At 38.0% G+C, this 14894-nt stretch overlaps 1 protein-coding gene across 3 annotated transcripts in view; it reads left to right on the plus strand.

Moving 5' to 3' along the window:
- The window catches only part of WWC3 (WWC family member 3), a 100094-nt gene that overhangs the window by 54876 nt on the left and 30324 nt on the right, over positions 1-14894 (plus strand). For all 3 annotated transcript variants that reach the window (XM_082772486.1, XM_082772484.1, XM_082772485.1), the window contains exons 7-8: positions 4811-4960; positions 7113-7186. In XM_082772486.1, coding sequence (XP_082628612.1) covers positions 4811-4960; positions 7113-7186 — 224 coding nt within the window. The remainder of the gene's footprint in view (positions 1-4810; positions 4961-7112; positions 7187-14894) is intronic.

Below are 14894 nucleotides of genomic sequence, written 5' to 3' on the forward strand. Positions count from 1 at the left end.
ACTAAACTATAATTGCCATTCAAGCGTTTTTTTTTTTTTTTTTTTCTTTTTTTTTTCTTTTTTCATATTTCTCTGCAGTAGTGTTTTGCTTGTAATTTTTTGTTGTTAAATTCTGTGGGTAGCTTGTAATCTGCATATAATGAATTTCCATAGTTATACAATTATTCAGTCTCCAAAGCATTACCCAAAGGTCAGCTGATGGACCACAAATCCTTGTTCAAGTAGACAGAACGCTTAAGTCACTGTTAAAAGTTTCTGCCTTGGCAGCTTTTAACATATTCGATATTTTGCGTTGGCCAGGTTTTAAAGTAATTCTCAAGTCTTCCACATGCCTAGCTAGCAAGAAATGATTAGAAAGGCAGTTCTTCGTGGATGCTCTGACGCACATTTTAGGAAATTAGCTGGTAATTTAAAGACTTCTGTATGAGATCCTGGAGCAACATAACTACTGGCCTTGTTTCGACTCTCCCAATAGTGTTTTTTTTTTCCCCCATAGATTTTCAGTCCTTGGTGGTGCTATATCCAGCAGTAAACATTGAGATGCCTTGAAAATCACAGCTTTTAGATGAACTTGAAGTGCCATCGCAGTGTCTTTAAATATAGTATTGAAAGATGTGGAGGACCTAGGATCAAGCTTAGCATCATAGACTGGACAATGCTGGCAACACCAAAATGTAGAGGTCACACGAGACATAATCAAAAAAGAAGAGTGTTGTGATCTTTATTTGTGAACCTATGTGACATCTAGGAACTAGTAGTGTAGGAGATACCATTTTTTTTTTTTTTTTTTACCACAGCAAACACCAATCTGTTGTGGTAGCAGACAGTAATAAGCAAGTAGTTCAGGAGAATCTATAAAATAATTTTCACACACGCCTACCAGTTCTGCATGTTCTATTGCAATTGTAACAAGGCATCAAATGTCAGTCTATAAGGTCAACAGTTGTCAAAGTTGTCTATGTCTACCAGCTTATTGTGCTCTGCCTAAAATCCCCAGCTTCTACCTGATATTTTTTCTTAGTCTTGACAAAAGAAAAAAATGTTATTTCATTGATGCTTTGTTGTTACCAAATTTCATGGTGCTTTGCCTTTTTATTTATTATTATTTGAAGGTAATTGTTATGGGTTTATTTAGCTTAGTTAAACAAGTGAAAGTCTGTTTTAAATATCTTTGTAATGAGTTGAGAATTTGATCTTTTCTTTGCCCTATAGATATTTAAATTGATTTGTCCTTAAAAGTGCTACATTTAAAAGCTATTGTTGGTTAAGACAAGCTTTCTTACGGAAAACTTTCTGTTTTGAAAGCTGTTTATAGAGGATTTGGAAGTATTGTGTAAACAGATGGGAATTTATTTCAGAGAAAGGAAATAGAAAATTTCATACTACTTCTTAATTTAAATCTGGCCAGTGTAAGCAACAGAACTAAACTTAGCAGAAGTGACTCAGTCTTGTGTAGGTGCTTGGAAAATTGTAGCTGTCGTAGAAATATGATAATTAAATTGATTGAGTTGTGTGGGAGAGAAGGCTGACAGGGGAAGGAGAAGGTGGTCAGATTTAAACTGGGTGCTGTGGTTACAAATAACATCAAATATGCAGTCTCGCAGCTCTGAAAAAGTGGACAAACTTTTTATATAAGATGGAGTAAGCAAGGTACATGCTTAAGTTCCCAAGTATGTGTGTGTGTATCTTGTCCCTCTCCCCAATACCCTTTGTGCCTTAGTTTCTGTTCCAGTATGTGCATATCCTTTAAAAAAATTCTCTCCTTAGAAGCACTGGAGTTTGCTTTTTTATTACTATTTTTTTTCCTTCCTTACCATTTAAATAGGCTAAACAGTTAGATAAGAACTGCACTGAAATTTTGTGGCAGAGAGCTCCCAAATCAGGTAGCAACAGATCAACGATAAAATGACAGTGCCCATTTCTCTCTTTTTAGGTAGATTTTGGTGTGCCTGCAACTTCACATCCATATGCTAGGCTCATCTGGCAGTTTTTCCAGGATTGCCATAAACAATCCTTAAACCCTGGATGAAAGAGAGGTTCTCCCATATAGCTGGGGATGATCTAGCAGTTGATGTAAATTGTTTCTATCCTAAAAGACTGCTAATTCAGGTTGTAATTCTCTGTGTTTTGATTGCTGGAGGGTGTGCTTTTGCTCATCCAACTAAAACGCTCAAAGGACTTCTATGCTTACCCTAGAGCACAGTCACCTATGCATGTAGGTTAGATTGCATATAGGTTGGGGTAACTGCCACCTGCCTCATTTTTAAGTAGTATCCAGCATTCAGCAGCTGCCCAGATAAGAAATCTGACCAGCATCCAGGCAGTCCTTCATTACCTGCCAGAGAGAGGCTGGCAGGGATTGGAGCACAGCAGTAGTGCATGAAGAAGCTAAAACGTGGGCAAAAAACTAGATATAAGTTCTGGAACCAGGACCTTTGGTATTGGTAATACGATAAATATGTCTGTAACACAATGCAAGTTAGCCAAAGGTGCCAGAGGGGACGTGGTTTGTTTGAGAGAAACTTAAGGCTTTCTGAATCCCTGGTGTTCATGATGTTGGCTTTGCTTTACTGGGAAAAGGAGATCTTAGACGTTTGATGTTTGTGTAGCTACAATTTGTAATGATTATTTCCATCTTATAAATCTGTTAGAGACCGTCTTGATCCTCTTGTACTGCAGGAAGTTGCCAGGAATGGGTGATTGCCAGTGAGTTTTGAAGAGGAACATTGGATGGGATGCCAATTTTCAGTTGCCTTAAAATGGCAGACACTCTGATTTTCTTCTTTCTGCTTTGTAGAGCAGTTCATCTTGCAGCAAATCTTCCGAGATAAAGGGACACTGGCTAGGGATTTCTCAGTAGCATAGCTCAAAACTGTATTTTGGTTCCTCAGGATGGAGAACAAATGGTTTTATTTGTCCTTCATGCTAAGGTAGCACAGTTCAGTTGGGAGGTAGCAGAAGAATTGGTTTCTTTTGGGAACTCAGGGTAAGCTGAGCTTCTGGAGGCACATAGTTGTAGCCTTGTCCCACCATCAACATGCCTGGTATCACTCTGCAATCTCCTCAGTCCTAGCCAGTGCTGAGCACAAACTCCCAGCCCTGCTCAGACTCAGTAGCACTGGTCGATGGAGACTGAAGAAGGAACAGTACGTGTTGTCCGATGCATATCATGTCTCTCCTTGTTGTTCCCCAGTAGGAAGAAGGCACCGTGTGTGAGTTCAGGGGTCGTCAGGGAGGAGGATAGTCCCCTCACTCATGTGCTTAGGGAGCCCACCCCTTCCTTCTTCCTCTACCAGGATGGGTATTTTCCCTCTTCTTCCTCTCTAGTGGAGGCAGGCATGAGGGAAGAACTAGTACATAAGGAGAACGTAGGGATAGAGTGTGAATGGGGAGTGGAAGCCACCAGAAAACACCGCTTTTGCTGTCTAGTTTCGGGCGTGATGCAATTCCTAAGGATGCTTCCTGAGCTCTGAAATCAGCTGCCTTTGTCTTCAAGGTGGTCTTGTGCCTCCTGTGAGCAGCAGCCAGTTGCTGTTATGCAGGCAAATCTTCCTGACTCTGCCAGTTCAATTTGTTGTAGGAAAAGGAAGCGTTGCTGTGTTATCCAGGGTATCCTTTTTAAACTGCTCTTTGAAGACTGAGATCCATCCTGGTAATTGGATATGCATCGTAACTGGGGCTTGTTGCAAATCATCAGTTGTCAGACACCGCGATTCCAGAGGGCCAGTGTGTTGCACTGCAGTGCCTCTGCTTAGTCTCTCATTCTGTAGTTCAGACAATGGAGCAGTTTTGATGTGTTTTTTTGTTTGTTTGTTTGTTTGTGTTTTCCTGGGCATTTTTACAGCTTTATCATCTATGAACAGATACAGTTTTTCAAAATCTTGAGGATTTTTTTTTATATAATTTGTTTCCTTCCTCTATAGTGAGGGGAGGGGCAGAGTAGATTTATTTTTATGTATTTTTTAATGTTCTTTTGATGAAAAATGTATAGGTTCTTAGTCACAAATGACAGCCTGAATAGTGGTTTTGTCATTACTGGTACGTTATCAGTAACTTCTGAAAAATAGTTTTGAATGCACAATCAGAAAATAAACGGCATTAACAAGTTTATCTTTTTATTAAAGGAATTCTAAGAGCCTGTCAACAAAGCTCTGATAGCCAAACAAGCTCTTGTTATTTGTGTGATTGTCTTATTCCCCTTTTGCCTTAAAGGCTGTTTGAGATCTCTGCTTTACCCTCACAGTTTGTGTCACTGTCTAGACATTTCAGAGATGTCGCTTCCTTAACCCTAAGTGTAAAATATCTCCAACTATGTGAACCTTGAGTAAGGGAGCACTGGGGTGAAATCAGCTGTTGTAAAAACACAATCAATACAAGGTATTCATCAAGTTGGATGTGATGGCAGTAGTGGCTAAGGAATGTAACCTGGGCAAAAGATGGCAAAAGGGCAGATGAATCCCATTTGTTTTTCCTGTCAACGAACCTGGAAGCTGCCAGTCGCTAGATTCAAAGAACTGTAAGCCATGTAAAAGTTAAAACCTTCATAGACCTAAAGTAAATTGTAAACATCAGATTTTTAAAAGCGATCTACATGTATCTTTTAAAAGGAGGTATTTATTTCTAAGCAAAGGTGCTTCAGATTAGCTGAGAGTATGATAAATTTTAGTTCCTGTAAATGGGTCTTTCTAGGTAGTCTACCTACATGTATATTCTCTAAACAGAATTCATTTCTCTTTTTCAATCAATAAAAGAATTACCAAAAGCAGTTACATTTGTTTGTTTATTTTTTTTTTTAACTCCTCTCTTGTAGAGCCTGGCCAAGCTAACCGATGGATTCAGGAATAGCTGTTGTATTACAGACTCCCTGCAGGATCTCCAGCACAATTCCAGTTCGCTCAGCGATTCCTGTTTACCTCAACAACACTGCGATGCTTGTTCTCAGACTGACATCACTGGAGAGGTATGTATTCCTACGTGAGACATTTGCTTTAGAAAATAAGCTGCTTTTGTACTGTAGTGATACTTTGTTGCTTCCTGCTTGAATCCAAGAGGTGCTAGCCGTGGCAGAACAAAAAAATCTAAGGGAATACTGGTGGTGAAGGATTTGCGTTTGCTTGTCATTTTCAGAGCAGGTGAATGGTGAGCTGTGTCATTCTGCTGCTTGAGCATTGGGATAGGGCATAGGCTGGCGACAGGTACAGTCAGGTCCTAGACACAGCCAACCTAGCAGAGCTCTTCGGTGACTGCTGGCTCATCTTGAGTAACAGCTCGCGCAGAGGCACCCACAGATTTCTTCTGGCCGTGTCCCTAGCTCTCGGCTTTACTGACACGTGTAGTGACACAGCAAGGAAGAAAATGCTTTAGCCTGCTTGAAGTTGCAGTAGAGACCTGATTGCACAACACCACGAGGTATTAGTTTTCTGGTAGTAGAGATGGAAGTATTTATCTTTTTTTTTTTTTTTTTAATCTTGTTTTTCTTACAATTGTCATTGTTCATAGGTATCAAAGACATAGGGTAGGCCTCCATTTCTTTTGTTTTTCCTCCGTTTCTTTTGTTTTTCCTAGGGAAGTATTTGTTTGAGCCCCAAAGTATTTTTCTTAAACTAAAAAACTTTGATCTACTTCATCATACTTAGTATTCCTTTATATATAGTATATATATATATTTGTATCATCTCTATATATGTTATATACATACATACATACTCATAAATTATGCAAGGCTATATAATGCCTTTGTATGGTATATTTGAGAGAATCTTATTAGCAATCTTCAGAAATAGTTCTGTGTGAAAGAAAAAGTATACTCCAAATACTAAAATTTTGGCCTGCCCTACCACTGTGGCAGCCTAGCTGTTCTCAAGCAATAAAACATTTGCTTCTGTGGATGAGATTGACAACAGAGCAAGAAGACAACCTGTTTGTAGTTTTGTAGTAGCATTTTGGATGTTACTACACATTCAGTTAGAGTTTTTATTCAACGGTATAACTTTTAAATACAGGCTTTTATCACCCTGTTTTTGTTTTATTATCTTCTTTTACTGATGACGTGTTGCCACGTTGGATGTCTCTAGAGAACCTCTACACAAGAGGAAGTCTGTGTTTTTAAGAAATTACTCCTTAAAGCATCTAAAAACTTATTTAATACTAGGCTTGCTTTAAGTGTGCTAGGTAGATGGTGCCTTTGGCACGTCATTTTTCAGACTGGTGGTGGATGTGATTAATTCCAAAATGAATTACCTAAAGGAAAATAGCAGCATTTTCCCATTCACAATACACATAGAGTGTCATCGAAGAGGAACCAAGTGTAGTCTGAAAATTGTGTTTGTCAGGTATGGTGTTTTTTTGTAAGGCAAATAAAATTGCATAATGATGTTAATTATTTTCCTGAATTATTAGTAGTGGAATGTGAGTAAAGAAGAGGTAGATTTTTACATGTGTGATGATAAAGAGAGCAAAAGCAGCAGATACCTAGCATGAAATCTAGATGTGGAGCAAAGCACTTAAGTAGGGACTCGGGTTTTAACTATTAGACTGTACACAGACTTCTGGAGAGGGCAGCTACTGATGCCCAAAGATGAAGAGAAGTTGCTGTAGAAACTAGACTGTATACTGTAGGAGTTGTAACATAAGCGTGTTTTCTACGACTGACTGATTCAAGGATCGGGTAATGTTTTTGTAATAGTGCTTAAATCACACTAATGATCTAAGTGCTGGGTAACACGTCACAGTACATGGACTGTAGTCTGAATTATTTCTTATTAAACTATCCATAAAGTAGCTACATTAAGTAATAAAATATTACACTTAAAGCATACTCTTTATAGAATTTTAGGATTGAAAAGTTGAAAAGCTTAGTGATACTGTTTGCTAGCCTTTCACTTCCTGTATCATAATTTATTAAAAGGGCTCATTTATCTTTCATGTTTTTAGCAATAAACCAGTTTTATATTAAAAAGCATAAAGTTAATATTGATTGTTTTTACTCAGAACATTGTCAATTTTTAGTTGCCAGTAGGACAGTAGTTTATCCCTTTACTTTGAGAGTGTTTTAAAAATCTAATGTCTCCCTCTCTTTCCTCCCCAATCCTTCCTCTTCAATTCTGCAACAGTTTGGGTTCGATGATAAAACAAGACTTGTAGACAAAGTAAGACTGAACTGGCAATATGAAGAGGCCAAGAAAAGGTAATTAAAGACAAATGTGGTGTTTTTACTCTTGTCAAAGTTTTCAAAGTAGAACTAGAACCAGCCTTCTAGCTGAAATGTCTTTAGGAAGATTAATATGCTTACTGTTGAGTAGTTCAGAGATAATAAAAGCTCAGGTAAACATGAGACTTTATCATAAGTTTATTATATTTGTTTGTACAGATAAAAACTAAACGTCAGTCCTATACTACACTTCTATAAACACAAAACTGCAGTAGTTTAATTGAGCTGTTTTACTTCCTTTTTTTTCCCTTCTTCTCAAGCCTCAATATAAACAGTCTTTAAATTTACACTGGGTTTTTACTTGCCAGGCTCTGTTAATATGCTCAGAGCTTTGCATACCTGTGTTCTAAGTTCAATATGCTGAAGTGTAAAGAAAGAATGAAAAAATTCCAGTGAGATAAATAAAGATGAACAAAACAGCACATAAAAATAAATTTGGAGATTGAAAAATATGACAAAAATGTTTTAAAATTAACTTGAAGTTGATTAATTCTTCACTAAGTCCTTCAGTCTAGTTGCTTATTGTAATTATTTAGTTCTTTTGTAAAGTTAGTCTTGCAGTTTTTTTCATGTCTTTGTGAAAATAATCTGCTCTGAGCATATTTTAAAATTATTACCTACCAGTGTCGTTTAGTGCACCCTCCTTCAATCTCACTGCTTTCAAATTATTTTCCATATATTCAGGACAGTAGTTTAGGTATAGCTGACAGCTTGAACATGGTAATTTTAAAATTACCTTTTATAATTATCTTAATTTGTGTTGGTAAAACTTCCTCTGCTTAAAATTGTTTGGCATGTAGAAGATCCTGTTACAGTTGACTTTGAAAACCTTGTTTTTGTTTTTGTTTTTGTTTTTTTTTAGTTAATTATTTTTTCAAGTTAGGCTTTTTTCTTTTCAATTTTATCTGTTTCTTCCAGTTTTCAACATCTGTGCGAACAAGGGTTAAAAATAAAATCCAGTGCTCTTGCCTGTTTTTTCATACGATGATGACTTTTTCTTTGAGGGAAACCGTAATGCTGTCATATGTCTTGGCACGGGTTGGAAGCTTTATAGGCAATTCGCCATTTTGTATTTCTTGGAAAGTTTGCCCACATTTGGACACAATACAGGCTTAGAAAAAAAATAGATTGGTGCAAGCACATTAGAAATACACTGCTAAATTTCTTCAGCATTTGTAACTGGAATGAAAGTCTGTATTGAAAAATGCTGCCTGTGGATAATACTAGTGGCTATCACCTAATAAAAGTTAAATAACTGGGGGCAAAAAAAGGCAAAACAAAAAGGCATCAGCGTACTGTTTGGTCACAGGTTAACCCTTAGTACTTCATAGTGATAAAGAGGTACATGACAGTCGATGAAGGAAAAAGGATAGGATTTAATGTCATACTGTTCAGTTTAGCAGAGCTATTGGTGCTGTAAAGATTATATTAAATGCTTATAATTAGATTTTCCGACATACATTTTCTGTGTCTTTTTCAAAACTATTGTGTGTTGGTGCAGGGAAAAGATAAAGTAGAGGGGTTTTTGTGTGTGTTCTGTTATTTTTTGTTTGGTTTTGATTTTGTGTCTGTTTTTAGTAGCAGAAACACTTCTCAGCTGGAAATGCTGAATATTTGTTTACGCATAGAATGCGGTATTTCTGAACATCAGAAGTGATCTGGGTTTTGATGTTAATTAAGTGTAGAAAATCTGGGTAACTAACCTTCCAAATGGAGAATAGTAATTGCTGTAAGGGTAGTTTTGCTGTCCCGGGATAGCAGCTCCAACAAAGGTCTGTTATTTAGCAAAAGCATGTTAGTTCCTTTAAAATAGTAGCCTTATTTTGCCCAGTATGTTGTACGGAAGTAATCAGCTTTCAGCTTTTGAGTGGAACTGCACAAAGCTCATTGCCCCTACCAGTTATCTCTGTGGTTGCATTCTTCATTTATCATGCATTCCTTCCCCTTAGCTTGCTGGCATTTCTGTAGGGCTTTTGTCTCTACTAAATATCTTTGTGCTCGTTCTGCCTTGGCTGGTGAAATATCTACTGTTACTGCACAGTGTGGGTGACGGAATGTGCTGCCATGGATTAAAATCTACGAAGTAGAAAATCAAAATGCCACAGTATATCACAACTGTAAAGCAGTATATTATGACTATTTGCTTGTCAAGCAGAGTGGAAACATATAGCAAATCAATACAACAAGCAAATTGCCTTATTCCCAAGTTTTAAGGGAAGACTTGTAAAGGACACCAAAGGAAAGAAGTGTATCTCTTCCCTTAAACGAAATCAAGGGGAGAAAAAAAACAACAAAACAAAACACCAACTCAAGGGTGGTGGGTTGTATTTTTGTCATAAAAGATAATACAGCTTTAGATACCAGAAGAATAGTTGCCATAAAGGGACAAGAAGACTTTTTTTTTTTTTTTTTTTTTTAATATATATAAATAAAAGTACAGTGTATATGGTATTTTAGCGAGAAAGTAGTGTTGGGACTTCTGAATGACCCATCTTGAGGAATTCGTGAGATGAGCCCAGTGATAGTGGAAAAGTTGGCTTATACTCCCCAAATATCTTTCTTCCCTTGAGAAAGATAATCTGATTTTTTTTTTTAATTTTTTATTTTTTTATTCCTCCTTCAAAAATCTCTCGAACAGTACTGAGTGGTTTGGTCTTTGCATAAATTAAGGCATTCACAGAGCTTTTTTTTCCCCTTCAGTTTCCCACTGGAAGGAAGTCGGATAATTTGCAATTTAATTTGTCCCATGAGTATCTTCAGATGTTGTGAGCTGTGGGTTCCGACATCTTCAAAACGCTGGGGAAGTCGTCCTTTATCCTGGGTCTGATCCAGTCTCTGGGAAGAGGCATGTAAACTCTACTTTTTAACTCACCAGTCATGCTGAACAGAGAAGCTCCTGCTCTTTACTGTTCTCTTCCCCCCCGTTATTTTAAAATAAACTTTACCTTATTTCCGTGAAATTTTTTCTCTCAGATCTGTCAGTGTGGCCCTCCAGAGAAGCAGGCGGAGGGAGGATGGTCTTTTTGAACAGACAGCCCTGAGCTGCCTGGATAAATACCGTTTTTAGTTTCAGTTGCTATTTCAGTGAGACTACCTTTCATGAAAAGCATTTGCACACTGGAAAGTGTCCCCCTCGAGCGCTTTTCTGAATAGACCGTTTCATAGAAAAAGAAATCAAAAGAAAATTGTTTTTCTTTGATAACTCAAAATTGTAGAGTTCAGTGTAATGACTGCGTGAAGTATATTGGCAAATGATTGCGAACTGTCACTGCAGTGCCTCGTGCCTTGGAAAGTGAACTAATCAATAGATGAAGAATGATCCCTCCAACAACAAGCGCCAGCAGACTGTGATTTTCATTTTTTTTTTAATCCAGTCTGATGACAACTGACTTGAATGAACTGAAACATCCAAGCATCTTCCTTCCGTTTATCTGATTTGTGAGCAAAAGAATAAATTTCTTTACACCTACTATAATTTTGAATTTAAAGATGCTATTTTCCAATTCAGGCATTTAAAACATACAGAGACTTGAAAAAACCTCCTGTTCAGCCATGTATTTCATGTATTTCAGCCATGTATTTCCACATTACCTTTCAGAATGTTGCTTCTTTCAGTATAGTTACTGAATAGGCGTTTTGTTGCAAACATGCTGTCTAATTACCAAAATTAGTTTTCAGTTGTGCCTTTAAAAGCACTAGCACATGAAATGTGGCAGTACAGTTTGTGTTTGTATTGATAAAACACATTTTGGTTGGATTTTGATAGCAACATTCCAGTTTGGATACAACAAAAGAGTCAAGTATTTTCCTGTTATACATGTAATTCATCTTGTGAAGGCAAGTTTCAAAATCTAATTGCCTAATTTCTGGTGAAATTCAGTGGATTTGCGTGCTTTATTCTGCTACGCTAATCTGAAAATCGGATTTAGGGATGAAGTAATTTCTTTGATATCCCATAAATATCTGGCTTAGGCACGTCAGCTAATCCCCAATCTCCCATTGTCATTTTTTTAAACAGATAGCTGTCTTTCTCTTTGGGTTAGTTCAAGAGCATGGCTCTGCTTCCTTTTTATCTTTAAAGTTTTCATTATACCAATTGACTTGCGAATTGAGGATATTCTAATTCCTCTCCTCCATTGGTTTTAACAGGCTTTGCATGAAAGGTGAATACCTAATTTTATCTGCAAAATGCCAGTGGACTCCAAAAGGTTTCATGAGTGTCTTAAGCCAATTTAAGACCTCCTTGTTATTGAAGCGGGCTGCCAGAAAGACTGGATATTCTACAGAGTGTACTCATGTTGTCCGCCAAAGCCACAGTGGCACATACTTGCAGGAACAGCCAAAGTAGACACAGTGGAGAAATTTTGTGAGCTTTTGGCTGAGTTCCCTAGCTTCTTGTTCTTTCCATTTCTTTCTTCCTCTTTCACTAGCCTTCTCCTCTTTGAGTACAAGTTATAATCCACTCTCTTGAGAGCCTGTAAATACCAGAAATTACCCAGTTCTTACACCCTTTGTGTGTCTTCAGTCCCGTAACTACCTTCTCTTGGTGTTGCATGTGGTAGAAATTGCCTGTTAGCTGAAGTTAGGATCTGACTTTAAGCCTCCTGGTGTTCCAGGATCTAGTTCTGTGTAAGCGAAAGAGTAAGCTGGGCTGATTTATGGTTGCGTATTTGTGCAATCTTAGCCACCGTTCTGCTCCAAACCATAACTGGGTTTTGGTTTTGTTTATTTTCAATGTTCCTATTCCACAGGTAACAAGGGCTTCAGCTGTAGAGGTGTCTGATACGTCACCCAGAATTCTAGGCAACTAATATAGAGTAGTGTTGTTTTTCTTGTTGTTCTTTTTCGGCTTGGAAAATTCAAGGAAAGTTCAGAGAACATGTTTACGCTAGGAAGACCGACACTTGTAGGTTACGAAATACCAGGTGGTAAGGTACCCTTAGTTCGTCCCTTTTATGGGTATGAATTAGGACTCTGATATTCTTCTGGAGTGTTTCTCTCCCCAGGACACCTGCCTTGCTTGTAATCTGAATAACAGTCTAAGCATCGTCTTAAATGTAATGCCTACAGCTGAGGTTGTTTCATCTCACAAAAAGTGATTTTTACTTCAAGCTTGCTGCTTGTGCTATTTCCAATGACAAAAGTGTTGCTCTGTTTTGACTAGCATAGTCTACGTAGAAGTATAATGACTCAGATATGCTCTAAGTTCTGAAAATGTGTGCTTCTCCCACCCTATGATGTAGTTAGGATGTTGTGTGGTAAATTATTGGTTGTCCTGTTTTCCACCCTCATGCTACGTCTGCGTTATCACAGACTGCGCATCATTCCAGCTATTTCAGTATGGCCATTTCAGGGCAAGTTGGCCATTTCACATCAATGTTTACTTAAGATCACCAGGTTAAACCTTTGTCATCTCATCCGTGCCCTCCTGCTTCTCTGCTTAACAGGAGCTCTTATATTAATTTCCATCAGAAATTTTTAAATCCTGAAATAAGCAGCAACTCGGGCTGCCTACCTAGGAAACCAGTCATTTGATACCACCTACTCGAGTGTGGAATGCAAGCTCCTCAGCGCTTGTTATGCAAGGATGGGAATGGGCAAAATGCCTGGAATGTTGATGGTTCAAAATTAACTGTTTTTTTTCCAGGAATACGCTAAATTGGTACGTTGGTAGGGACCTTGGTGTATCTGGCATTAAGCCAAGATAAAAGGACTCTTATACGGTGACTTTACTTAAGAGGTAGTATCTTAAAAATACACAGTAGGAAGGAAAAATGTTTTTGAAAAACAGAGGCTTTGAACAGGACCCCCTTTTTTTTTTTTTTTTCCTGTCCCTATCAATTCGTTGCTTTGTTTAAGTGGGTGTTTAAGGTAGGTGAATATACGTACTGAGTCTAAAAGAAGGCAAAAGAGCCACTTTTTGTAAAAGACGAGCAGTGAGAATGGCTGGTGTGGTATAGGCATTAAATCTGGCATGGACAAGCACAGTGAAAGTGCTTATTGCTTTTATGCTTATATGCATTTGTTATGTTTGAGAAGAAAAGCTTGTGTTGCAAGAAGCATATTGCAATTATGAATGTGCTTGGAGGGATTTTTCTTATTAAGCTTTTAGCAGAATTCAACATGCCTCCTCTCCTCAGATATTTTTCTAAGGTTGAGGTGAGGGAGACTGTAAAAGCTTTGGGGATGTTTTCTAGCCATGGAGACAAATTTTTACAAAGTTTTTCACTGGTGGTTCCGAGAACTTGAGTTTGCTTGCAGCAAGTGCAGGAAATACAGGTTGCAGAAAACTGGCTTACTGAAGTTCCCCTCCCGGCAGATTCCTGCGTTCTGTAGTGTTATTCAAGTGCTTTCTTTTTGCTTAAAGGGGAAAAAATAGAGACAAGAAGAGCTAGTAGAAATACTGAGAGTGTCAAAGGAACCAAAACAAATCCCTAATCAGATTTTGGAACTCTTCATTGACACAAGCTTAGTCCACAGCAGTACTTTTTCCTTTAATAATAGTATAATTAAGTTACTCTGCCATGACTTTCTACTTTCAAAAAGTCATTGTAACAGAAATTGGGGGAAAAAAAGGCAAACTTTAAACCGGAATGTCATACACAAGGGGAGTAATGCGCTCTTACCAAGCACAAGAGTCTAAATTAAAACCTCCTGTATTGAGGGTGGTGCACTGCTCAGACAGGCTGACTCAGTGGTTAAATGGCACTGCAAGGGCAGGTCACCTCCTTCCTTTTGCTACCTTCCCATCATCACTGCTGGTGTTTCTGATCTTCCTCAATGCCTGCATTAGCATTTATTTGCTTCAGTGGCTAGTGCCTTATCTAGCTCTCCCTGCATTAGAAAAATAAATGCCTAGTGAGACAATTGGGAGAGGGTCATTCCTTCAGCTGTCTCACCAAACAACACAGAGACTTCACCAAACACGTCTGATCTTCTTTCATCTATGAGCCATGTAAGAACTTGTGAACACGGTCACTCAAATACACTGCCAAGGTTCAGCCGATTCATGCTAACTAAGCTATGATAACCCAAACGTGCCTGAATTTTATAATTCCGTTGAACAGACCTTGGGTTTCTGTTTGTTTTGTTTGGCACCAAACACTTTAAAATTAAGCTGTATACACGTTCAGAAGTGTTTACTGAATCTTATTGCGGCCTGGGTGGAGGAGAAGAGGGAGGGAGGATGGCCCTGATGTCCCATGGAGGGGATGAGGTGTTCTTCAGGAAACTGCATCTGGAATTCATGCACAATAGCTGAGGCATGAAATATGTAAACTATACGTATTGATTCACAATGGTGCTTTCACTAGCTATTTTCAGGAAGTTGGTTATTAATGCAAGGAGGAGGAAATGGTATTGAAGGGCTTGATAAAGTATTACACTTTAGACTATAATGTAACACAATACCCAAATTCAATACCCAAATTCTTTACTGGCTGTAAATGAAAACTAAGGGGAAAGAAAGCTGTTTGACAAAAGTCACAGTAAAATCCCTGTTCGTATATGAACACAAAACCTGTAATTAATACAGTCATTGCAAAATGAATTATATTGATACTTTATTTCACTTCCTGTGATAAGATGGCCAAATACTTTCCAGATGTCAGTAAGAAAAAGCACTGCTGGAGGTTTGGGGTTTAGATGGGAAAAACCTACCTTTGCCATATCTTTTCCTTTTCTT

This window comes from Aythya marila (assembly GCF_965140915.1).
Source record: "Aythya marila genome assembly, chromosome: 1".
NCBI lineage: Eukaryota > Metazoa > Chordata > Aves > Anseriformes > Anatidae > Aythya > Aythya marila.